Source organism: Sus scrofa, chromosome 1 (assembly GCF_054392235.1).
Source record: "Sus scrofa isolate SSC_HxYL_T2T_F1_AM1 chromosome 1, Sscrofa_HxYL_maternal_Yorkshire_Landrace_v2.0, whole genome shotgun sequence".
Classification (NCBI taxonomy): Eukaryota; Metazoa; Chordata; class Mammalia; order Artiodactyla; family Suidae; genus Sus; species Sus scrofa.
The window spans coordinates 281,192,455-281,214,994 of NC_139383.1; the positions used below are offsets into that span (position 1 = coordinate 281,192,455).

The following is a 22,540-nucleotide window of genomic DNA, read 5'->3' on the forward strand; positions in this document are numbered from 1 at the left end:
ACTGCCCCTCCCCCAGCCCCGGGGTCAGGTCCCTCACCTGCCCACCCCTTGCTCTGGTCCCCCAGGTCCATCCCACTCTGTGCCTCCATTCTGCCGCCCTACCTCGGATGGCAGCCCGGCTGGGTGATGTGCCAAGATTCTGATTTTGGTTTCCCCCAAGAGTCCCTCTCTCGCCTCACCTTCAGCAACAGACACTGAAGTCTGGCAGGTGAGGCTCCATCCAGGAGCTCAGGCCACGCTGGGAGAGAAGAGTGGGCCACAGACTCTGGCCTTTTGCTTGAGCCTGTCCTTGGATCCTGACAGACAAGGGATGGGCCCTGCCCGCTAGATGCTCTGTCCTCACAAGTGGCTGAGAACTCTCTGCCCACAACCTCTTTGTCCAGCACCTGCAGCCCCTCAGATCAGGTGGCAGGCCCTCCTCCTATCTCATGTTGACCCTTTTCTATGCATGTCTGCTGTGCTGCCCCCTCTGCAGCCGGGACTCCTAGACCTCTCGGCTCACACAGGGAGTATGGACGCCTCACAGCTCCCAAGTTTATATGTTAGAGCCTCACCGCGCCACAGAGCCTGACTCTCAGCCTCTCAAATCTGGCTCCTAATCGCCAAGAGAGAAAAGCGGACCTGGCTTGGATCAGAGGTAGCTAAGCAGGCAGGCCAAATATGGCTCCTGGGGACCCACTCAGTGGATTGGAGACACTGCCCAGAGAAGAATGGTACTCCAGGGCAGCAAAAGTCCTTTAGCAAGTACTGCAGGAAGGGACATCCCGGGCCCAGCAGAAATCGGGGAGGGGGTCAGCTTCCAGCCTGCAGAGGAGGGTGCATCACCAGGAAGTGGCTGGGGCCAAGCCTGGTCCCATGGGATGCGTCCCATCAAGGGTGTGCTGGTGCAGGTGACACTGCTGACGGCCAGTGTCCCCTGGGCCCTTCCACAGGGACACCCCTACCAGGAGACAGAAGAATGGGGGGATGTCACTTCCACTAAGACAAAATGACCGAGGCTTGAGTGTAATTCTTAACCAAGAATCCTCCTTGCTCCCCACTCCTGGACCAGCCACCGGGACGTGGGGCTTTATGAAATCTAACCCCCAAGGTACCGGGCACCCAGTGAGCGTGCGGAAAACTGTTGAGGGGAACAGGTCCCTTCAGACCGCCTCAGCTAGTCCGAGTTCTCATGATGCTTTTGCCCCGGGCAGGACCCTCGTCTCTGCTCCCTCAGCAGCACCCATCTTCCCCTTCCCAGTGTTGTGACCTTGGGCAAGTTTCTCCACTCGCTAAGCCTCAGACTCCTTATCTGTAAGACCAGCACCTGCCCCGGTGTCGGATGAGTAAACAGGCTAATGGACGAGTACTGCTTTGCTCATTGCCCGGTGCCCGTCATCCCCTCCGCCCGTCATGCCATCATCTCCGCCCGTCATGCCATCATTTGATCATCCTCATCCCACCCTCCTCCTCCTCATCATCACCTTTATCCTCCTCCTCCTCACCTCGAACACCTTTTGGGACTGAGGTGTTCCACTTGGGTACCAGCCAACATCTTCCCAAGACCAGACTTCCCATGAGGAGCGTTGCCCGCTGCTGCCCCCACCCCCCCAGGAGCTGTCCCTGAGAGGGACTTCCCCTTGTCCCCAGCATGTTGCTGGGCAGGTGTCTGTGATTCTGGAGTTGGGAGCCCCCCCAGTCTGTTGGGGAAATCTCATGATTTCTGGACCTCACCAGATACCACTGCCCATTCTATCTGCATTGCCCACCCCTGAACTTTCAAATAACACATCTTCTCAAAGCAGGGAAGTGATCAGATGATCTGGTTCGGGTGGCTGAACCTCCTGGCTTCCCTGTGCTGATGCCTGGGCCCAGCCAGAGCCACCCGCCCGTCCCAGCCCTCGTCCAAGCCTGCGGCGCTTGCCTTGGGAGGGAAGGGCCCACCTCTAATCTCCCAAAAGCTGGCCTTGGGGAAAAGTCACCAGGACACTACCCTTGCTCTGACCTCCCCCCCCCTCAGGCATCTTGACCCACAAGGGCCCTCTGCTCACGTGGGAAAATTGTTCCTGCCTTTGTGGGGACTTGTGTCTCCATTGCTAATGACAGGCTGCTGGGTGGGACGAGTGGCGTTGCCTCCTCGAGCCCCAGTTTCCTCATCCATGACTGAGAACAGCGTCCCTCACAGGCTCGGGAGGAAGGGTGGGTGCAGCACCTTCCCAACTCGTGGTAAGCGGGTGATAAAGGCAGCTTCTCTTAAGTGCCAGGCAGCCAGAACCACCAGGAGAAGACTCCACGGGAGGCCAAGGCACCGGCCACCTGGGAGGGGCCCCATCCCAGGAGATCCAGGGCCTGAGAATTTGTGGCCATCCACCCTCAGACGCTGACAAAGCCCGTCCGGTGTGAGCTGGGACAGAAACCTACCAGTAGTGGTGTCTTTGAGGGCAGAACGCCAGGAAGCCACAAGATGCTGGCTCCAAACGAGGACCCCATCCCCACAGCAGCCACCTCTGTATGAAACAGCTCAACCTCCCTCCTGCCCTGAAAAGTGCAAGAAGAGCTTGGAGAGTCAGACAGAGCCAGGTGACAGTCCTGGCTCACGCTGCAGTTAAATGTCTTCACAAGACCGAGCCTCAGCTCCCCGTTCTGGGGAGGTTAATGGTGCTGAAACAAAGCTGCAGTGAGATAACCGACAGCCTGATGGGATGCATCTGAGCCGCCCCTGTGACCCCGGGGTCCCCGCACGCCCCCAGCAGTCACTGCCCCCGGCAGCACCTCACTTCTTTAGGAAGAATGTGAGGAAAGCCTGCTTAAGGTGTTAGGCTGGATGGAGGTTGCTGCTTTCTTGTGTTTTTTGTTTGTTTGTTTTTCCTTTTTAGAGCTGCACCCGCAGCACATGGAGGTTCCCAAGCTAGGTGTCTAATCGGAGCTATCTGCCGGCTACACCACAGCCACAGCAATGGGATCTGAGCCGTGTCTGCGACCTGCACCACAGCTCACAGCAACGCTGGATCCTAAACCCACTGAGTGAGGCCAGGGATGGAACCCGCAACCTCCTGGTTCCTAGTCGGATTCATTTCCCGCAACGGGAACTCCAAAGATGCTGATTTGAAGCTCTCCATCAACGCATGTCAGTCCTGCCAAACATCTGCTAAGTGTGCAGCCGTGAGCGTCTCCCAAAAGGGGGGAGAATGACGGAGAGAAGGCAGCAGTGCGGATCACATCGCCCTGCTGTGGACGCCCGCTGTCAGCACACGTTTCCCAGGGACACCAGGAGCAAAGATTCAGGAGAAGAAAGGTGGGGAAGGGCCCAGGGATCCCGCTCTGCGAAGGGAAGCTCCATCCTCTGGGCGCAGGGAAGTCACGGCAGAAGAGTTCACTGTCGGGCCCTGCCCGGACTTGTGGGGGATCCCGGTAGCGGCTGGGGAGGAGCGCATTCCTGGGACCCGTCTGCTAGCCTTCTGCATGGGGCTGTGATGGCCCTGGTGCCACACCCCAGTGCGAGGAGAGGACGGAAGGGAGCACGCCAGGGCCTCTGAGCCTTGGCTCATGGTGGGGGCGGGGGTGGGGTGGGCTTATGCCCATCATCTGTCACGAGGATGTGGGAGAGGGAAAGGCCGAGACCCATTACTTTGAGGACCTGGGGGGCCAAGCACGTGCTGCAGCTCTTTGTTGCCGAAAGAGGACAGGGTCCCAGGGCAGTGGACCTGGATGACCATCAGGCCCCTCCCAGCCCTGACCTTGGGCCTCTGGACAACGAACCCAAGATGGTCATCAAGAACCAGTGGAGTTCTTGATGGAAGGGCAGGGAGCAACGCAGCCCCCTCTCGGAGGCACCCGAGCTCAGTTCTGCCACGAATGAGGATGTCCCCACACACCGCCCCCCGGGGTCCGGTGCTGCAGGGCAACGCGAGGCAACCTGCGCCTGGCAGTGGACACAGCGGGAATGTTTGGAAAGGAAGTCTCGACCTTCTCTGGCTTTATTCGTTGGACTGAGTCGTCGTTTGGCCAATGGAAAGCCATAGTCCGGGGATGGAGCATGCGCGGGGTGGGAGAAGACCAAGCAGCCACAGGACATCATTCTGCTAAGAGAGGACAGGGTAGGAAAGAGAGGAGAGGAAGATGGAAGGCTTCTCCCCAAACAGGCTAAGCCCCTGCTAACCCTGGGAGCTATCCTCCCCCCCTGGGAGGGCTCACGGCTGGGGGCTGCGGATGAGAGAGAGGCCCCACGGGCCCCACCCAAAGGTCCTGGGGCACCACCTCTTGGATGCTACAGGAGGTCACAGAGCAGGTTTGGGCCAGCAAAGGCGCCTGAGTGTGCGATGGAGAAGATGCAGCAAACGGAGGAACTGCACGGTGCCCTGGGGAACACGTGCCCCACACCCACCCCAGGCCAGCATGCAAGACAGCCCACAAATCTGTGTGTGCTTCTCATCGGATCGGCCATGGAATATCTATATGGCATTTTTTTCTTTAACATCTCAACCTCACCTTGGGATAAGTGGGTGTGCCCGGCTTTTGGTTATTCCCTTGATGCTGGAAGAAGGGAGAACATTTAATTCAAAAGTTAAGGAAACACCTTCCTGGAGCCTTGGGGACTTGCCCGGATGGAGGCTCCAGGTGTTGTGTTCACTGCCTTAGCAGCTCTAGATGCGCCCCCAGATGTGTTTGCAGTGTGACCGAGGAGGTGGCGGGGGGGGGAGGCTTCCTGAGCTGATGACCATGCAGTCCAAGCCCTCACCTCCTTTAGAAGTAGCTGGTCTTTCCAGGCTGTTGCTAAAACTCAAACCTTTTCTTCTGAAGCAGGGGACGTCTCTACGCCACGCTGGGGCCCAACTGGCGAGTTCCAGTTCGGAATTCTCCCAGAACCCGGAGCTGCGTCTACAGGTATTCGTGTATTGACGTGTTCACTTGTTCGGAAGGCAGCTCCAGGGGCTTGTTGGATGCCAAGCGCTGTACCAGACAGACAACCTGGTACAGCCTCAATCCGTGGGGCTGTTGCTTCAGGAAAGACAGAAATGGAACAAAATCACAGGTGCCGGTGGTCCAGAGAGGAGGCCCTCCTGGAGAAAAGACTGGAAGAGTGATAGGAATTAACCAAATAGAGGGTAGGAGGTGTAGGGGTCAGAAGAGTCCCCGCAGCCCAGGGGACAGCCCGTGGGGCCACGAAACAGGAAGCGTGGGGTGGTTCGGGGAGTGAAGGCACGTCGAGCTGTAAGAAATGAGAGAGGGAGAGGGCCCGGGTGGGGCCAGGGCTGTGGGTTGAGCAGGACCAGGTCATCCTGGCCATGGTGTGGAGAGCGCCCCAGAGGAAGGCAGGAGTGAACTCAGGGAGGCCAGGCCAGAGTACGGGGGCGGTCGTTTAAAGGGAAGGTGAAGTTCTGGCCTAAGGTTGAGAGTGGGATGCGAGATGGGCAGTCAGACACATTCAAGACGATGGGTCTTTGGCATTGGTGAGGTTTCAGGGCTGGACAAGTGAGAGAAGAAAACCCCCAGGTTTCTGGTTCGTACAGCCAGCGGATGGTGGGGCCTTTCACTGGGATGCAGAGGGAGAGCAGCTGGGCTTGGGCACAGGGCAGAGGAAGGTGAGGAAGGGGCCTCTCCAAGGATCCAGGCGCAGAAGCCACCTGGTGCTTAGGAGAGGGGCTGGGCTGCTGCACTTGGACTCTTCACCTGTAGGTGTCGCCCAAACCCCCATGGCAGAGGGGGAGAGAGGCGCCCTGGGGAAAGGCACAGGGCTCAGGGGGCCCCCTACCCTCTTCTCACTCCACCCCCACCTATCCCACCTCCTCACTGCTCCCCCGAGGCCCCTGCCAAGAAGGAGGGGTGCTGCGCAGGCCCCAAGCTCCCCAGGTGAAGAGGAAGCCAGCACTGAGGTCAGGATAGGGTGCAGGTGCTGCTAGGGGCCTGGTCACCCAGCCTAGAGCTTCGCCGCGCTCAGAAAGACGAGGGAGATGGGACTTCTCAGCTGTGAGGAGCCCAGGGCCTCCTTCCTTCAGGCTTCTCGCGCCCTCCAGCCCATCCCCTCCCCAGCCTTGCCCAGCACTGTTGAGTCCTCGGCCTATGGCAGCATCGTGGACCCGCAGTGGGAGACCCATGGGCCCCAGTGGGTGACATAGGGGTGACATGGTGGTCTCCCCTGCAGCCCCACCGGCCCGTGCATCTGTACCCTGGGGAGTTCGGCCGCAGTCCCCACCATGGAGGGGCCTCTGAGAAGGAAAACTCTGCTCAAGGAAGGACGGAAGCCTGCGGTGAGTGCACATACATGGCTGCTGTCAGGAGGGCCTGGGCTCCAGAGACCCACTGACCAGGGTTCCAGCCCTGGCTGTGCCACTGAGCGGGCAGGGCCTCAGTTTCCATATCTGTAAATGGGATCAAATAGTCCCTACATCCTGGAGGGCTTGGCAGGAAGGTCACGTGCGGCGCTGCACACAGCGAGCAGGCAGTGACAGGCTGTGTGATTTTCTCGAGGGCAAGGGCAGGCCTGGACCCCTGGGGTCAGGGTGGACACTGCGCCCGAGACGTCAGCATGGCTGGGGCCGTGGCCCTGATGCAGATTCCTGCCCTCTCGCAGCAGCCTCATGAAACCCGTGGTGGGAAGGACGGGGCAAGGGGCAGGAGGGCTCTTAGGCTCCATCACTAGTCACCGGGCCACCCCGTGCTGAACCCAGATGTCCCGGCCGCATGACCCCTCAGCCCCTCGCACAGGCCTCTTTGCTGATTCTGCGGAGCTGTCTGCTCTGGCCTTCCTCTCCCGCTTCTTGCCCCTGTCCACTGTCCGAAGCCGCTCGGAGATGCCCCTCCAGCCAACGCCCAACAGGAAGATGCCAGGCCCTGGGCCCAGGTGCTGCTCTAGAAGCTCCCCTGTCTTCAGGTGCCAGGAGTTTCTTCACCCCAGCCTCAGACCCCACTCTGTTCCTTGGACCCAGAGTGTCACAGAGCATCCTGCGACGTGAGGCCCTATGTCCAGTAGGCTGTACAGACCTGCTCGTCGCCCTCTCGTTCCCAGAGTCCAGGCCTCAGTCATTCTGAGGCCAGAGCAAGAGAGTGTCCTAAAAACAGTGGTTTCCAAATGCTGGTTGGCCCCCTGGTGAGCGATGAAGTCAGTCCAAGGGGTCATGACCCATATTTGTAGTAGAATAGAATAGACTGGAAAACATCAGAGTTCCACAGAAAAGGTGAGTGTTGCTTCACGAAGCTTCTGGTAGTGCAATATATATAATGCACATAAAACACACATCTATGGGTGTTGTCAAAAAGCTCTGAAAGCCACTGCCTTCACCGTCCCCGGTGACAGTGACGCAGCTCCCCTCCCCACCCCCAGCCCTGCTCCATCCCCCCTCCATCCCGGTCCAGACCCGGTCCCGGTCAAGAGGAGCCGGAGCCGGAGCCCTCTCTGCTCTGTACCCTCAATCCCTTCCAGGGTGGGCTGTTTGCTTCGTCTTTGCAGAACTTTTTTTTCCAAACCAAGAAGCAGAGCCCCAAATGGGGGTTCCAGCCTTCATGCCTAGAGAAACCAAAGCCACACCCAGAGCTTGGTCCTGCCCGGCCTCCCCACTTCTAGCCATAAATGCGTTCAAAAGCTGCCATTAGCGCTCAGCCAAAGCACCGCATTGCAGACATTATGGTTCTTCTAGGCTATGCTTTAGCATGTCTGTGTTTTCAAGCTGTTTTTCCCCGGGACATTCTCGGGTTCAGGTCACCTGAGCCCATAGAAGTTATGCCTTGGCACCGCCCTAGACGGGGTGGGAAAAGGACAAATTCTCAGGGCACAGGAGCCCGAGAGGGGAGGGAGGGCTTAGGGCTGCTGGGCTCAGAGGCACCGGTGGGGAGCATCCTCCTCTGGCCTGGGTGGGGCGGCCTGGCGGGATGCAGGGAAGAGCTGAGGCCCGATGGGGAAGAAGGGGCACCTTCCACCCACGTGGCTAGGTGGCCAAGCAGGGAATCAGGCAGCTGCGGGGCGGGGGGCGGTGCTCTGCCTTTCCACTTGCAACATTGTTCCTCTGCCTCCCCTTCCTCTGTAGCTGTCCTCCTGGACCAGGTACTGGGTCATACTCTCAGGATCCACCCTCCTGTACTACGGAGCCAAGTCCTTGCGGGGCACAGACAGAAAACACGTACGTTCCCTGGAAGGGCGCTCTGTGCTGGGACTTCACTCAGTGGGAGCTGCAGGGCCGAGGGTGGAGGCAGGGAGGGGAGGCGGGGGGAAGGAAGCCCGTGTGGCCAAGTGGGCCTCCTGGCTATGCCGTGGTTCTTCTGCAGTATAAATCCACACCTGGCAAGAAGGTCAACGTCGTGGGCTGGATGGTGCAGCTGCCCGATGACCCCGAGCACCCGGACATCTTCCAGCTGAATAACCCCGACAAAGGTAGGCAGCAGGCCCAGCGCGGGCTTCCTCTGCTGCTAAACGTGCATTTTGAAACAGTAGGAACTTTTGAGGCTTTTGCTTTAGGTTCTGATGCTCACTGGGTCCCCTCAAAAGTCCACAAAAGCTGCTTAGAGGATGGGGGTGTCTGCTGAGCAGTGTGCATGGCACGTGGCTGCAGGAGTCCTTTTCACCTGTGGCTACTGGGGCACGTCATCCTGGAACAGTGGCCTCAGGGCCTTGGAATAAATAACATGCTGGATGAGGCGGTGCCATGTGGCTGAAAGAGTCTTGGGTCTTGGGAGATTTCAGGGGCATCCCTGAGACCCTGAGACTCTGGCAGGGTCCTGCTCCAAGGCCAGATCAGAGAAGAACACTTTTATGGAAGCTCCACCTTTCGCTTGCCCAGTCTTCTCCCAGTTCCTGCTGGCTTTATGCTTCCTCCTTGACCATGCTGAGAAGAGGCAGAGGTTCTGGTGCCAGCTCGTCCAAGAACCCCGTCTGCACTGACATTCCAGAATAGTTCAGGCGAAGCTCCTCGGTAGCCCCCATCACATGACAAACCCCCCAGTTTTCCAGGGTCTTCCAGCTGAGCAAGTTCGCTGGAGCTGCCAAGTCCCTGGGCAGCTTCACACCTTCGCAGGAATGTTCTAGTGCAGGGTTCATGCACATCCAAACTGCCCGGGGATCTTGTTAACATTCAAATTTGGATTCAGTGGATCCGAGGTGGAGACCAAGCCTCTGTATCTCTAACAAGCACCCAGGGAACGAACGCAGATGCTGCTGCCACCTGAGTGTCAGGGTTTGAATGTTGTTAGCTGCACATTGAAGAATCGAGAGCCTCAAGGAGCCCAGGGAACGGAGAGGAGCCAAGTCCTCTGCTCAGCCTCTGAGTGACTGAACCGCGTACGGCCACACACGCGTGGCGGTGTGTCCTCAGGCTGCTTACCGCTGGAGTGCCTTGCCGCGAGGCTCTGGGACCAGATTAGAGGCGGTTTCTTTAGGAAGCAGAGGTTGTACTGGCACAAACTTGACCTAAAGACTGTATGACCAAGGGGACCACAGGCCATGCTCAGGGTCGAACCCAGAGGAGAACACTGTCCCCAAGCCGAGGGAAGTGTGACAGGGCTTATGGCCAGGGCCTATGGACAGAATTCAAGGGGTCTGCGAACTTGGGTGGGAAAGAAAATTACATCTCTGTTTTCTGTGACCTCTAACTGCTTTAATCATACGTGTTAAACTACTAACCAGAACGTTGACAACGCCTGTGATTTTTACCTACAAGAGAAACCGCTGCTATTTTCATATCACATATTATTGCAGATATCTCAGCATATCATTTTTGCTCTTGGCAGTTACAGGATCAGACCTGCCCCCAGGTCTCATTAGCACATTCATGAATAAGCTCATAGAGAACAGAATCACTCCTGTATTTGTCAGTAGTTTGGTAACTGTATTTCGGTATCGTTGATTTTCTTTGTATTTTATTTTACACATTTGGAACATTGTTCTGAGAAGGGTCCACAGGCTTCCCCAGAGCCAAAGGCGCTGTGGCCGGAAGAGTGGCTAAGAGGCCTGGTCCAAAGGAGCAGGTGGGGAGCCCCGAGGCTCTTCCTCTGCGTCCCCAGGCTTGCCCGGGGCTGCTCCCGACTTTCCCTAGTTCAGCTACCCAGGTTCACATTTGTCTTCATGCCACAGTCTCAGGCAGACCCTCCCATGTGACCTTCCTCTTAACCCATGGTTTTTCTTTTTTTTTTTTTTTTGTCTTTTGTCTTTTTGTTGTTGTTGTTGTTGTTGCTATTTCTTGGGCCGCTCCCGCGGCATATGGAGGTTCCCAGGCTAGGGGTCTAGTCGGAGCTGTAGCCACCGGCCTACACCAGAGCCACAGCAACGCGGGATCCGAGTCGCGTCTGCAACCTACACCACAGCTCACGGCAACGCCGGATCGTTAACCCACTGAGCAAGGGCAGGGACCGAACCCGCAACCTCATGGTTCCTAGTCGGATTCGTTAACCACTGCGCCACGACGGGAACTCCTTAACCCATGGTTTTTCTACCCGCCAGGCAATGTTTACAAGTTCCAGACCGGTTCCCGATTTCACGCAATACTGTGGCACAAGCATTTGGACGATGCGTGTAAAAGCAACAGGCCTCAGGTAACGCCACCCAAGTCCTGCTTATCACCCAAAATTCCCTCTCCCACCCCCGTGACTAAGGGTCCATAGAAAACAAGGCTCCCTCATGCCCGCAGAGCCCATCGCTAGGCTCCCGGGGCCCCTCTTTTGATTAGCCTTTTCCCGTGCCGTGGGGGACCCCCTGCTGAGCTTGGACCTAAGCCCAGCTTCAGATTAGAACTTCGAATCGGGCCCCTGTGTCTTTCCCACTCAGGGAAATGCCACGGAAACATCCATCAGAGACAGGTGGCAGGTGGGATGGCGTTCCCAGGAGCAGGCTCCTGCATCTGTTGAAGTCATTTCCCCCCCCACCCCAAGAGTGCATTCCTGGGCATATTCCAACCCATTCCACCCCCCCCCCATTCCCTTAGGAGTAGTAATAATAGTAATAACAATAATAGCTAGTTTGTTGAGCGCCAACAACAGCTGCTGATGAATAGAGCTCTCCAGCTCCTCAGCATGTCTGAACCCATGGCCCCTCTGCTCTGCCTGGCCTGGCTGGAGGCTCGGATCCCTCTCCCATCACCACTCCTCCCAGGACCAGGCTTAAGGCAAAATGCTTTCGGTGAGGGCATTGGCCGAATCCTCCCAACATCCCTGTGAGGCAGGTTCTTACTGTCCCCGTGCTATGCTGAGGACACTGAGGCTCAGAAAGTGGCAGGCCCTTGTGGAAGGCCCCGTGGTTAGTGAGCGCTCACTGAGTTCCGCCTGACACTAATGTCTGTACCTGCTGCTCCAACTCTGCCCACTGCACACGTCCAGGGAGCCTCTGACTTGCTCAGCCTCCCGCCGTCCAGCCAAAGGCCTGGAAGCAGCCTCGTTGTCCAGGCCTGTGAGAGGAGAGGAGGCCCGTGGGGGACAGGCTGGAGCTTGCTGCCCACTGCGGCTCAGGTGGGCAGCATGTGAGCTGCTGGTGCCAGGACGGGTCCTCCTGTCCCTAAGCTTCCCTGACCCGTTCCCCAGGGGTCAGCCGGAAGAAGGGGCAGGGGACCTGGGTCCCTCTCTTCAGTCGGGGAGGCAGCCGCTCCGAGGTCTCAGCAAAGGCGAGTTCCCATCAGGCATGTGGGCCAGGAGGGCAGGGGCTGCGGCTGCGCCGGTCACAGCACAGTCACAGACTTGGCCCCTCAGAGCGGTTCTCCAGGGGGAAGGTATTCCATGATTCTGTACTCAGTTTGGGCCCATGCACGATTTTCATCTGTAACATAGATGAGGATATAGCTGACAAGCTAATCAAACTATGAAACTATGATCCAATCATGGTAAGAAGCTAGATGGCAGAATTAGCAGAATGTTCTTGATAAACGAAAATGGTAGCACAAGCCCGATACAGAGGTAAACCTAAGTTCCACAGGGAAGCTCAAAATAAATTGCATCTGAGTCCCTCCACGCACTTGCTAGGGATTTCTCCAAGGCAAACGCTCATATGTGCACACGCAGGTGCGTGCTTGAGAATGTTCACTGCAGCAGTGTCCTTGACAGAAAGGAGAAAACACCTGGAAACCTCGGTGACGCTCAGCAAATCCTTGCTGTGCCAGCCCTGATTAGAAAGGTGAAGGCGGGTCTGTGCAGGATGACCTGAAAGGTGCCCCAAGACATAAGTCAAAACGCAAAGCAGAAAAACACACATCAGGGCGACCTCATGTGTATTAAAATGCACATGCACGTGTATTGTCTGCACGTTGGTGCCCATAATATTTTTGAAATGAATGATGTACAAGAAACTACAATTCAGGAGTTCCCGTTATGGCTCAGTGGGTTACGAACCCGACCAGTATCCATGAGGACGCGGGTTCGATCCCTGGCCTTGCCCAGTGGGTTAAGGATCTGGCGTTGCTGTGGCTGTGGTGTAGGCTGGCAGCTACAGCTCTGATTCAGCCCCTAGCCTGGGAACTTGCCTATGCCGTGGGTATGGCCCTAAAAAGCAAAAACAAACAAACAAAAGCAAAAGAAAACAAAAAAAACAACCTATAATTCTAGAGTGTATTTTGTGCATTAAACAAATATAATTGCCCGTGTCCATGAGGGGGAGACCAGGGTCTTTGGTTGACGGTCACCTCAAGGTGATGTACACGGGACCACTTCAGGTCACATTAAAAGAGGACCAGCCCTCTGACCTTCTCCGCTCAGGTGTCGCCTTGCCTGCCTGAGGCCCTCCTTAGCTCTGAGGGCCACTCTGAGAGCACAGCTCACAGGAGCTCCCCTGCCACACACAGGTGGCTCTGCTGAGTGACAGGGCTGTTCGAAGCCCTGAGATGAGCCAGACAGATGGTGGGGTGGAAAGAGAGGCAGGGTGTTGGTATCTGCCCCATGGTGACAGCAGGGCCGGGGGAGCTGGGAGCAGGCACGGTTGCCCTGAGCGGGAGTCCACTGTCCCTCTTGAGGGTAGCAGCAGGTTGCGGGGAACTGGGTCAGACCCACTGGGCAGAGGTGCTTGGTCAGAAGGACAAATGGCCTGAATTTCATGTATGGCAAATGTGGGGTACCATGGCGAGGTTTTGCAACATTTAAGTATTTTTGTCTAGTTTTTAGACCTACGGGAAAGGATCTTCTATTTTTTTTCCTACTCTTTTCCCTTTTTATTTCTAAGTTGCCTTCAACCAAATACTCCAACTCTGTGCTGTATGTAGCAGCAAAAAGTTGGCAACAACCAAATAGAGGAGTATTTAAACAAGGCCTGTACATGCCTGTGATGGCCCCGACGGCATACAAGGCGGTGCAATGAAGGGCGTTACAGAAATGCATCTCCTCCCGTAGAAAACCTCAGTGACTAGGATTTTTCTCCTTTTGTGGAATTGCATGTCCTAAAATTGTATGTACTGACACTGAATACACTTAAGCCTTATTTATAGCACACCCATAAGGTGTGAGCCACAGCAATAAAGCAAACACCCGTGTACCCCCTGTCAGGCCTGAAGGCACCTCCCCAGGCCTGGGAACACCCTCTCCCAGGGGGCTTCTTCCTACTTCTGTCTCCATCCTGCCCACCTGGGCCCCCTAACCACTCTCCTGATTTGTTGTTTACTGCTCCTTTAAAATGTTTACACATCTGTTTGACTCAATGTATTGTCTGGGGTAGCTTTTTAAAAACTTTTTTATAAATAGAACCATAACGATAGATTCTCTTCTGTGACTTGCTTTTCTGCTATGGTATATTCCTAAGATTCATTTGTGTCAATGTGTGTAGCTGTCATTCATCTATTCGTAATGATTTTTTAAAATCAATTCTTCCGTCCCCACGATCCCAAGAATGACTTCCGGCTTTTTGCTATTTTGAACAGTGCTACTGTGACCGTTCTTATAACTGTCTCCTGGTGCAAGGAGATGCATTTTTTTTTTTTCCAGTTCAACATTTTGACCAAATTGACAGCAAGATGGATTTGTTTTTGATGAAATTGCTTCTTAACAAATTTCCTGGAACCCCACGGCAGGACTGGAGGAGGAGGCCTGGGCCTGGGGGCGTATTAGCAGCTTTGAGGAGAAGGAGAAACACCCTGATCTTGGGGCTGGTGGTCCCTCCAGGAAAGGGAGCTGGGATCTGGTCCTGAGGACACAGCTCTGGGAAGGTCTTGGGGTTCCCCATAACCCCAAACTTCCTCCTTCTCCTGGAGCTGCCATCTGCCACCTGCTGCCATCTTCCAGCCACCACCTTCTCCCAATAGTTTCTCCTCCAGAGGCATATGCTTGTCCTGCAGGGTTGGTTAACTCTTCACTCCAAATGTGCTCGTACTTTGACTCAAGGATAGTGGCTGAGAGCGTGGGCTCTGGTGTCTTAGCCCTGTCACTTACCCGCTGTGGCCTTCGCCTCTCTAAGCCTCAGTTTCCTCATCTTTCTAATGGGGACAATTCCAAAACCTGCCTCTTGGGGTTGTAGTGAGGACCCAATGCAGAGGAAGCGCTCAGAGCCCTGCCTGGCCCATAGCAGCCCCTTAACCAATGGTGGCTGTTGCTGTTGGCCCGCCCCCCCAACCCCCCCAATCCCCCCCACCCACGCTCACCCATAGGCTGACTGGGAAAGGCCTGAGCCCTCCTTCCCTTAGGGATGCTCCCTTCCCTCGGAAAAAGGTCGGAACCTTGACAAGAGGCTGAGCTTTCTCTCCTAGGTACCTGCAAACCTTATGTCATTCGAGTAAGTCTCTGCGGGACTTCGCGTGACTTCAGAGGCTTCTGGGAGCCCAGCCTGGGACTGGTGGCCGAGCGCAGGTCCCGGACACAAGGCTGTTGGCGGGGTGTTGGGAGACTCACAGCCGGACTGGAGGGCACGCGGCTGCGGCCTCACAGTCCAGAGGGCTCCGCCGGTGCAGGGTCCACCTGCTGACCCCCAGCAACCCTCCTGACCCCCATCCTGCAGCGCCACCTCACGGGGCCGTGGTCCCCAAACTCTACACCCCGCCCTCCCTCTCTGGGCCTTCATCTGTCCACCAGCTGCTGCTGCGACCAGAGAGCATCTGGCCCACGTTGGGTCCCCAGTGCTTTCTCCTGCACAAAAGAGTGGACGGCGTGCCCCCGCGAGGGGCCGGAGGGAAGGGACAGGCTGGGGAACTGGCTTTTTACACCCCCCGTGTGCGGGGTCGCTCGCCCCCAGGGCTGCCTCAGATTTTGTATAAACCCGGAAGCGTCCTCTGTGTGTGCGTGCTGTGTCTGTATGCGTGCGAGCCAGAGTGACCTCTCCGAGAAACATGCATTTTGGCACAAGACTTGTGACGTCACACACTTCATCCTCTTTGAGGCAGGCGCTGCTTTAACCTAACGCAACCGACTCGTCCGCCAAGGAAGGTCAGAGTGAGCCCAGATGCCTCCTGTGTTAAGGGTCCCTCGCGTTCTTTTACTGTAAACAAACAATGCCTTAAATTGTGTCTTGTTTTCTGTTCCTATGGGTGCTATTCATCTGGAAGGCTTGCTCCCTGGGCCCCCGGGGCCCTTCCAGGCCTTGTTGATCTCGGCTCTTCTGAGACAGAACCTGGCTTCCGGACTGTGGACTGGGCCGGCGGCTGGCCTGCTAGCTTCCTCCCAGCCCCTCCCCGACAGGGCTTGAAGGCCCTGCTCCCCCCCCCCCCGCCCCCCAACGCCCTGTGCCAGAATGGAAAGTTGTGATGCTTTTTCCCAGCTTCTAGAGGCGGCACCTGCACCTGGTGACGTGACCGGCTGCACCGGCCCCCCCCACCCCCCACCCCTTTGCCTCCACTGCCAGGGCGGGGCTGCTAGGATTCCTGATTACACTGGGGAGCTGAGTGACACTGAGGCCTTAAGCTCCCCCACTCTTGCCCCAAACACAGTCACCAGCAAGTTCTCCATCGTCCAAGTCTAAGGGCACAATTGTTGATGACTGCGGTGACGAGAGAGCAAAGCCCTGGGGAGTGACCCACCGCCTGAGTTCTGCTTTCAGCTAAAAGAGCTCTTGATGTGAACAGTGTCCTTCATGTGTCACTCTGTCATATTTTTAAGTGACTTTTATTTTGCACAAATACATTTTCTTGAAAATCATGAATAAACATTAGCTTTATTGCAGGTAGCTTTATCACCATAGCATCTCCCCCCAGCCCTTCCCCCTTTCCTTCCCTCCCTCGCTCTCCCTCCTCCATCCTCCTCCCGCCTCTTTTGAATCTGGGTGTCCTAATTCTCAGAAAGAAACCCTTAATGACTTTCTGAAAGAGACTGAATTCCTGGGTCCTTGTCGCTATCGTGGTCTCAGAGCTCACACTGATCAGACACCAAACTATTCTTAAGAGTTGCTGGACACGATGTTTTGAAACAACGTCTTAACCCATAAACTGTAATAGGTCAACTTAAAAACTCCCAAAGGACCCACCACTGTCTTTTGATCTAGTGGCAGTTTTTCTGAAAATTCAAGGATTGGTGAGAAAAGTAGTTGTCATCAGGATCTTATTTTGTGGTTGAGCCTTGCTGTGCTCAGTAACTTTGGAGCAACGTCTAGAATACTTTCGTGCCAGGAGAAACTCCAGATGGTAAAAGCTGATGCATCAAACTTGGGCCATCGGTGCTTTGCACACCCTGTCACAGTTGGGGTCACACGCACGCACGCATGCACCTAAGTCATACCTACAGCTGCTGCAGAGGCATTAAGAGGCTGAGGGAATACACCAAACACTCCAGCACCTCTCCCAGAACCACGCAGTGTTAACCTTTTAATCTGCACTGAATCCGACTCTACCTGTTAACTTTTTTTTTTAAGTCCTAAGTTTGAATGAAAGTGCGAGACTGGAACATGGGCTACTTCTTTTCCTTGAGTTTCTCTACTCTTTAAACTGTCCTGGTTTTTCTGACATGAAATATTATAGAAGCCCATCCAAAAAATTTCAGGCTCCACTAAGTCAATTTCCTGCCCTGTCGAGTTTCCTCATCTTTCACAGAGGTGTCCCTCTGAGCCTCTTTTTGAAATAGCACAATTGCAATTCTTTTCAAAGTGTTTAGTCTTCTCAACTAATTGAGATTGAACCCACCTCCCCTCCCAGAAACATTCTTAGCTCGGACTCTTGTAGAACCAGTAAGAACCTAAAACTTATCACAAGAGTCCCCCAGACGTGGCTCTAAGGCACTTGGCTCTCCCAGCAGGGACTCAAGGCCAAGCATTGTGAGTTAAGTGCTAAGTGTGGGTTTGTCCCTCAAGCTGCAGGTGAGGGGGCTTGCAAGGCTGGGACACTGGGGCCGGGGGGTGGGGGTGGGGGGGTAGGGGTGGGTAGGCACAAACCTCAAAGGGGAGGGTCCCCAGGTGGACTCTCACCCTGGAAGGAAGTATTTCTCGGTCTTTGCTCGTTGACTCTCCATAGTGCACAAGTGTCTATGTAAGCATTGAAGGTGATGTGTCTCGTATGCATATGTTGTACCTTTTTAAGTAAAGAGATGGTGGCACCCCAGAGTGAACATTACCGAAGGCCGTCTGCAAACTGGAGTAGGGAGCTGCTCTGCTCCCAGTGCCCCAAGAGCAGCACACGCTCTGCCCGGGAGGAATCTTCACCCCTCTCGGTCAAACACGTGTGTAACTCCAAGTCAGCCAAGTGCGTTCTGACAACTGAAACTCTGCGGAGCATGGATTTGTTGGAAAGCAGCAAAAACATTGCTCTGAGTGTGCGGAGCGGGAGACTGATCTCCCTCCCCCGCCGAAGAAACCCGTTCGCCACCCTGTCCCCCGTGGACCCCAAAGAGGAGACGCTTGAAGGGATTCTGCTGACGAAAGACCTCTTGCCAACTGAATTTATAAAGTGTTTTTGTTTTCTTACCACTATGGCCAGTATTTCCTGCATTGTCTTTGTCCCACCGCCCAGGCCCAGGAAGTGTATCTTTCAGGATGTCATTTTACAGGTGGAAAAATGGTCTATGAAAACGGGAAGCTATTTGCAAGCAGGGTCCATTTTCCTTCCACAGGTCGTGTCTCGAGCTCTAGCCCCAGATTTCTGATGCTTCGAACCAGATGAACCCTGTTAAAAACACAACCTCTTATTTTTCGTGACTCCATACATCACTTTAACCCGCCCCACGTCATTTCTGACATGTTGGGCGATGTCATGCTTTAAAAAGAAGAAAACAAAACACCTGCGAGAGTCCCTCGAAATAACAGATCCTCTGTATAAGACCACCTACGCGTCCACCCCTTATCTCTCGTGAGTGCTTCCTGTGTGCCAGGCTCTGCCCAGGATAGAAATGGCTGAGAACAAGACCAATTCCCTGCCCTCGTGGAGCTGACCCCGCAACGACTAGATAGTCCTCGCCACGCCATTTCCTCTCTCCTAGCAAGACCCGCCTCTCTTCTAGTGCTGGGTAGAAACCCTATGCAGATGCTTCCAGAAAGGCTTCAAAAGGCTCAGCAGACGGAACAGCTCCTGATCTGCGAGTTCAGTTGCTGGGCGAGTGGCTGGTTGGCAGAGAACAGCCAGGCCCAGAGCTATGGCTGGGCGTGTTGAGACCTCCACGGTGGGATGAGAGAGTGAGGTCGCACTGTTCCCAGAGTGACTTCAGAGGCTTTGTTGGTGCCAATCCCAATATTAAAAGACAAGTACCGCGTGAACCAGAGCTGCGTTTTCTTGGGTGTTGAGAACTCGTACCGTGGACCCCCTCGCAGCCCCCAAACCCCTGCTCACAGCAGCAGCGATGGAGACCTGTGATTCTATCCGCATTCATCTCTCTGTCCGTTTCTGAACGACTGTGACCATTCGGCAATGAAACAATAGTGATTGAGTCATTAGTAAGGTATCATTTTTCATACGTTTTGTGCCAAAATGCATGGTATTCCACTTAGCCTTCAAAATGTGGCATAGAGTAGTTTTCAATTCCTTATGTATTCTCCAAAGGAAGTTGAAAATCAGTTTTTACATTTTAATTCGTTTCTTGTTCAATCTGTTGCACTCTCCCAGGCTGTTTCTTTTCTTTTCTTTTTTTTTTTTCTTTTTTCCAGCAGAACCCCCTGCATGCAGTTGTATAAGGACATTCCCTAATTCTTGTGAATTGTCTCATCCGCAGTAACCACTGACCATCCATCCTCTGTGGGATTATTTAGATTTTCGGTGAAGTATTTTGTTACCTCAGTCTTGTATCAAGTTGCTGTATTTTTCAGCTTGTTACACTGATAATACTTGTTTCACTAATTAAATACTTTAGTGTATAAACCTTTTTGTTTACTTTGCAATTAAATGTTTTCCAATGAATATTGCTTAATTTATTAAAGTCAGGTGCATCCACATAGCCAACAGTTGCTGTGCCAGACACAGACGTGAAGGAGGTGTGGACACCCAGCTAAGACCCTACTAGAACGTAAATAGAATGCAGGAGCAGTGCCTTTAGGAAGGGGCAGAGGCAGTGCTGTGGGCACTCAAGAGGGACGTGGGGGATTTGGGGAAGCTTTAGCAGGCAGGGCCATTTGGAGATTTATTTTAGAGTTGGCTAAACACGTGGTGGGTGGTGGTGGAGGAAGACGCAAAGGAGGAGCAAGATGAGGCTGGGGAAGCAGGCAATCCAGTCTCACTGAGTAAAGGATTTGGGGGAGTAATGGGATCCCAGTCTGAAAAGATGGGTTGGAGGGAGTTGGTGATGCCAGGCAAAACTCAGAAACCCACTCTAGCTTGCTTGAAAGAAAAGTGGGCACTTACAAGGACTGTCTCACGGAAGCCCGAGGGGAAAACCGAGGTGGAGTCTCAAGGGATGGGAAGGAGAAATGGAAAGCCCCCTCCATTTTTTCCTCTCCCCTGCCTTCTCTCTCCAGAGTGGCCTCTCTGCTGGAATGTGTGGCAGCTAAAGATTCCAGGCCTTCTGGGAAAGCACCTTGAAGTTACTAAGGGATTATGCACCAGGCCTTGGCCCCCGGCCCTGCCTGCCTCACTTTCCCAGCTAGTGTCTTCCAAAGCTGTAGTGGGCGATTCTCTAAGCTCAGGCTTCTGAACACACAGACACCTGACTCTCTGCTCCACCAGCCCATCCAGGACTCCATGGCCACACCTTCCTAGCTAGCTAGGACAGGACCTGCTGGCTGAGGAGCCCTAGCTCGCCAGCTCCTCACGATTTATATGGTACAGTGACCCCCAGCTTTACCCAGATGGGGCTGCTGCCCTCAGCTCCAGGGCAGTGTCCAAGGGCTCTGGGATGGATGCATCTGACTTGGGAGGAGGTGAGGACAGTGTGGTTCAGGAAAGTGATGAAGTCAAGACCTGAGCCCACAACGGGTAGCCTGCAAAGCTCCAGCCCTTCAGCCTCGCTGCGACAGGCACCCCAAACGCCGTCTGGAGACAGTAATACCTCCTCATCTGCGAGCTAACGCAGACTGTACGGGAGTATCCCTATTTCGTCTCGAAGACCGCCGCAGTACTGGGGCACCGGCCAGAGTACCCTCGAAGAGGCGGAATGGGTGGGGCCATCTGCGGGGCGGGGCTGTGGGCGGGGCCCTGTCTCGGAAGGGTGGAGGAGGGCGGGGAGCTTGAGGGGGACCCCCACACACAGTCTAGGGGGCTTCGGAAAGAAAAGGCTGGGCAATGCCTCTGGGTGGGACACGAGAAAGGGCGGCCCCCAGAGAGAGGAGGTGTTGCGTTAGAAAGGGCCGAGAGGTACTGTGATGGGGAGGGGCGACTCTCGAAGAAGCCGACGCTTGGTGTGAGGGCGGTGGCCGCGCGGGAGCTCAGTGGTGGGAGGGCAGGTGGATGAGGCCTGGATCTGTGCTGAGGACCGAGGAGTGGGAGGGGCGGGGCCGTGGGCCGTACAGAGGAGAGGACAAGATGGGCCTTTGGGCTTGAGCGCCTACCAGAGGCGCTGACAGCCGGCGCCGGGAACCCCACGGGGCAGGTGCAGGAGGGGCGTGGCTGGAGCGCGGGGGCGGAGCCGAGGTGGGGCCCGGACCCTGCGGAGGGGCGCGGAGTGGGCGGGGCTGCAGTTCGAGGCGGGGGCTTGGGGCGGGGCCTAGGTCCGGCGGAGCTGCAAGGAGTGGGCTGCGCGGCAGCTCAAGGTGGAACCGGGGCGGGGTCTGGACCCGGCTGAGGAGCACAGAGTGGGCTGGACTGAGTCTCAGGGCGGGGTCGCGGTGGGGCCTAGACCCAACTGAGGGGCGCGGAGCCGGCCGAACTGAACTTCGGGGCGGAGCCGGGGCGGGGCCTGGGCCGGGCGGAGGCGCGCGGGGCGGGGCGAGGGCTGCGGCGCGCGAGCTGAGCGGCCCGCCGAGCCCCGCCGAGGCCCGAGCCCACCCGAGTGCACCCGAGCCCGCGGCCCCCGCCCGGGGCGATGGAGCCGGAGCCCGGCGGGGCGGCCGCTGCGCTCCTGCGGCAGAGGAGGGCGGCGCTGCGGCGCAGGGGGTGCAGCTTCGAGAGCCCCAGGTACTGCGGCCCGGGAGGGCAGCGGCGGGGAGGGACGGAAGTGGAGAGCAGGCCACGTGGGGGGTGGCGGTCTGAGGGGGACTGAGGGCTGTGAGGCCGCGGCGCGGGCTAGGGTCTCTGCCGGGGTTTGGGGGGGCTCTGAGGGGATCCGGCTAAGAGCTTGAGCGCAGCGGCGGGGAATAGAAGGGGGCTGGGCCGCCCGAGCGGCAGGTGCGGTGGCGGGGGAGGGGGGGGTCGCCCCAGAGAAGCAGCTGGCGAGGGCTGGGAATCCAGACCCTTCGAGACGCCCCCAAAGCGTCGGTCACTCGGCAGGCCCCTAGCAAAGACGTGGCTCTAGGCGGTCCTTCTAAGTGCCCGCCGCTTCTAAGTGCTCAAGGACAAGGTCGGGAAATAGCCCCTCTAAAGTCAAGGGGAGGTAGGTCTCCCGCCTCCGGGGCGTCTCTCTGCGCCGCTCCCCAAGACCCAGGCCGGCTTCAGCCTCCCCGTCCTCGCTGGGCAGGTAACGCACACCTGCTGCCTCACGGCCCCGCCCGTCCTGGCCGTTGGCCGCCAGCATGCCCAGCCCCTCTTGCCCCTCTGACCCGACGACGCCTCTCCTCTGCCAGGAGTGCCGATGCCCTCCTGCCCGCTTCCTTTGGCCTGAGGGACTCGCCTGAGGTGTTCGGGTCCGCTCCTCCCTGGAACCTTGCCCCGCAGACACGCCCTCCCCCGGCGGCTCGGTGGCGCTCCCTCTGCTCGGCCAGATTCCTTCCCTCGGAGGGCATTTTCTTAACTTGGAGTGCCTGCTCCCGCACCAGCGTCGCCGAAGTGGGCCCTCCCAGTTTTCAGTTCCTTGCCTCTTCTAGAATACTCCAGCAGCCCCCCAACTGCACTTCCCTGCCTTATGCTTCCACCTCTCAAATTCACAACCTCATTGGCCCGCTGGAAGGGTCTTAGGACACAGTCCACTGTGCCCTTCCCATGCCTGACCCCCCTCCCCGCTCCCAGGAGCTGCCATCTCCCAGGGCTGAGCTGGGGACTGGGGCAGGGGAAGGGAAGAGAGATAGGAAGTGGCACTCTGGCCCTCCTTGAGGCAGAAAAGAGGGTTCAGTTGCTGGGATAAAAAAACAAACAGGACCCTGAATTTGAGGTGCCAGGCCCCTGGGCACCTCCCCTCACCCTTGGTGCTCCAGCAGTACTCAGTCACAGACAGTTACTATCTGTTGAATGAATAAATGCCT

General features: G+C 56.3%; 2 protein-coding genes across 53 annotated transcripts in view; both read left to right on the forward strand.

Moving 5' to 3' along the window:
• The window catches only part of RALGPS1 (Ral GEF with PH domain and SH3 binding motif 1), a 334,371-nt gene extending 315,238 nt beyond the window's left edge, over positions 1-19,133 (forward strand). For 20 of the 29 annotated variants that reach the window (XR_014827321.1, XR_002337608.2, XR_014827323.1 and 17 more), the window contains 6 exons: positions 4,780-4,863; positions 6,122-6,227; positions 8,001-8,093; positions 8,239-8,344; positions 10,406-10,497; positions 14,616-19,133. Coding sequence is in view for 25 of the 29 variants with exons in the window: in XM_084996167.1 (XP_084852293.1) it covers positions 4,780-4,863; positions 6,122-6,227; positions 8,001-8,093; positions 8,239-8,344; positions 10,406-10,497; positions 14,616-14,645 (511 nt within the window). In the remaining 4 variants the exon portion in view is untranslated. The remainder of the gene's footprint in view (positions 1-4,779; positions 4,864-6,121; positions 6,228-8,000; positions 8,094-8,238; positions 8,345-10,405; positions 10,498-14,615) is intronic. The other 9 variants (XM_084996237.1, XM_084996176.1, XM_084996227.1 and 6 more) reach the window with 1 other exon arrangement.
• A 2,016-nt stretch (positions 19,134-21,149) lies between these two features.
• The window catches only part of GARNL3 (GTPase activating Rap/RanGAP domain like 3), a 147,651-nt gene continuing 146,260 nt past the window's right edge, over positions 21,150-22,540 (forward strand). For 18 of the 24 annotated variants that reach the window (XR_014826944.1, XR_014826926.1, XR_014826938.1 and 15 more), the window contains exon 1: positions 21,210-21,320. Coding sequence is in view for 4 of the 24 variants with exons in the window: in XM_084995476.1 (XP_084851602.1) it covers positions 21,229-21,320 (92 nt within the window). In the remaining 20 variants the exon portion in view is untranslated. Of the gene's footprint in view, positions 21,321-22,540 lie in introns of all 24 variants that reach the window. The other 6 variants (XR_014826924.1, XR_014826925.1, XM_084995476.1 and 3 more) reach the window with 1 other exon arrangement.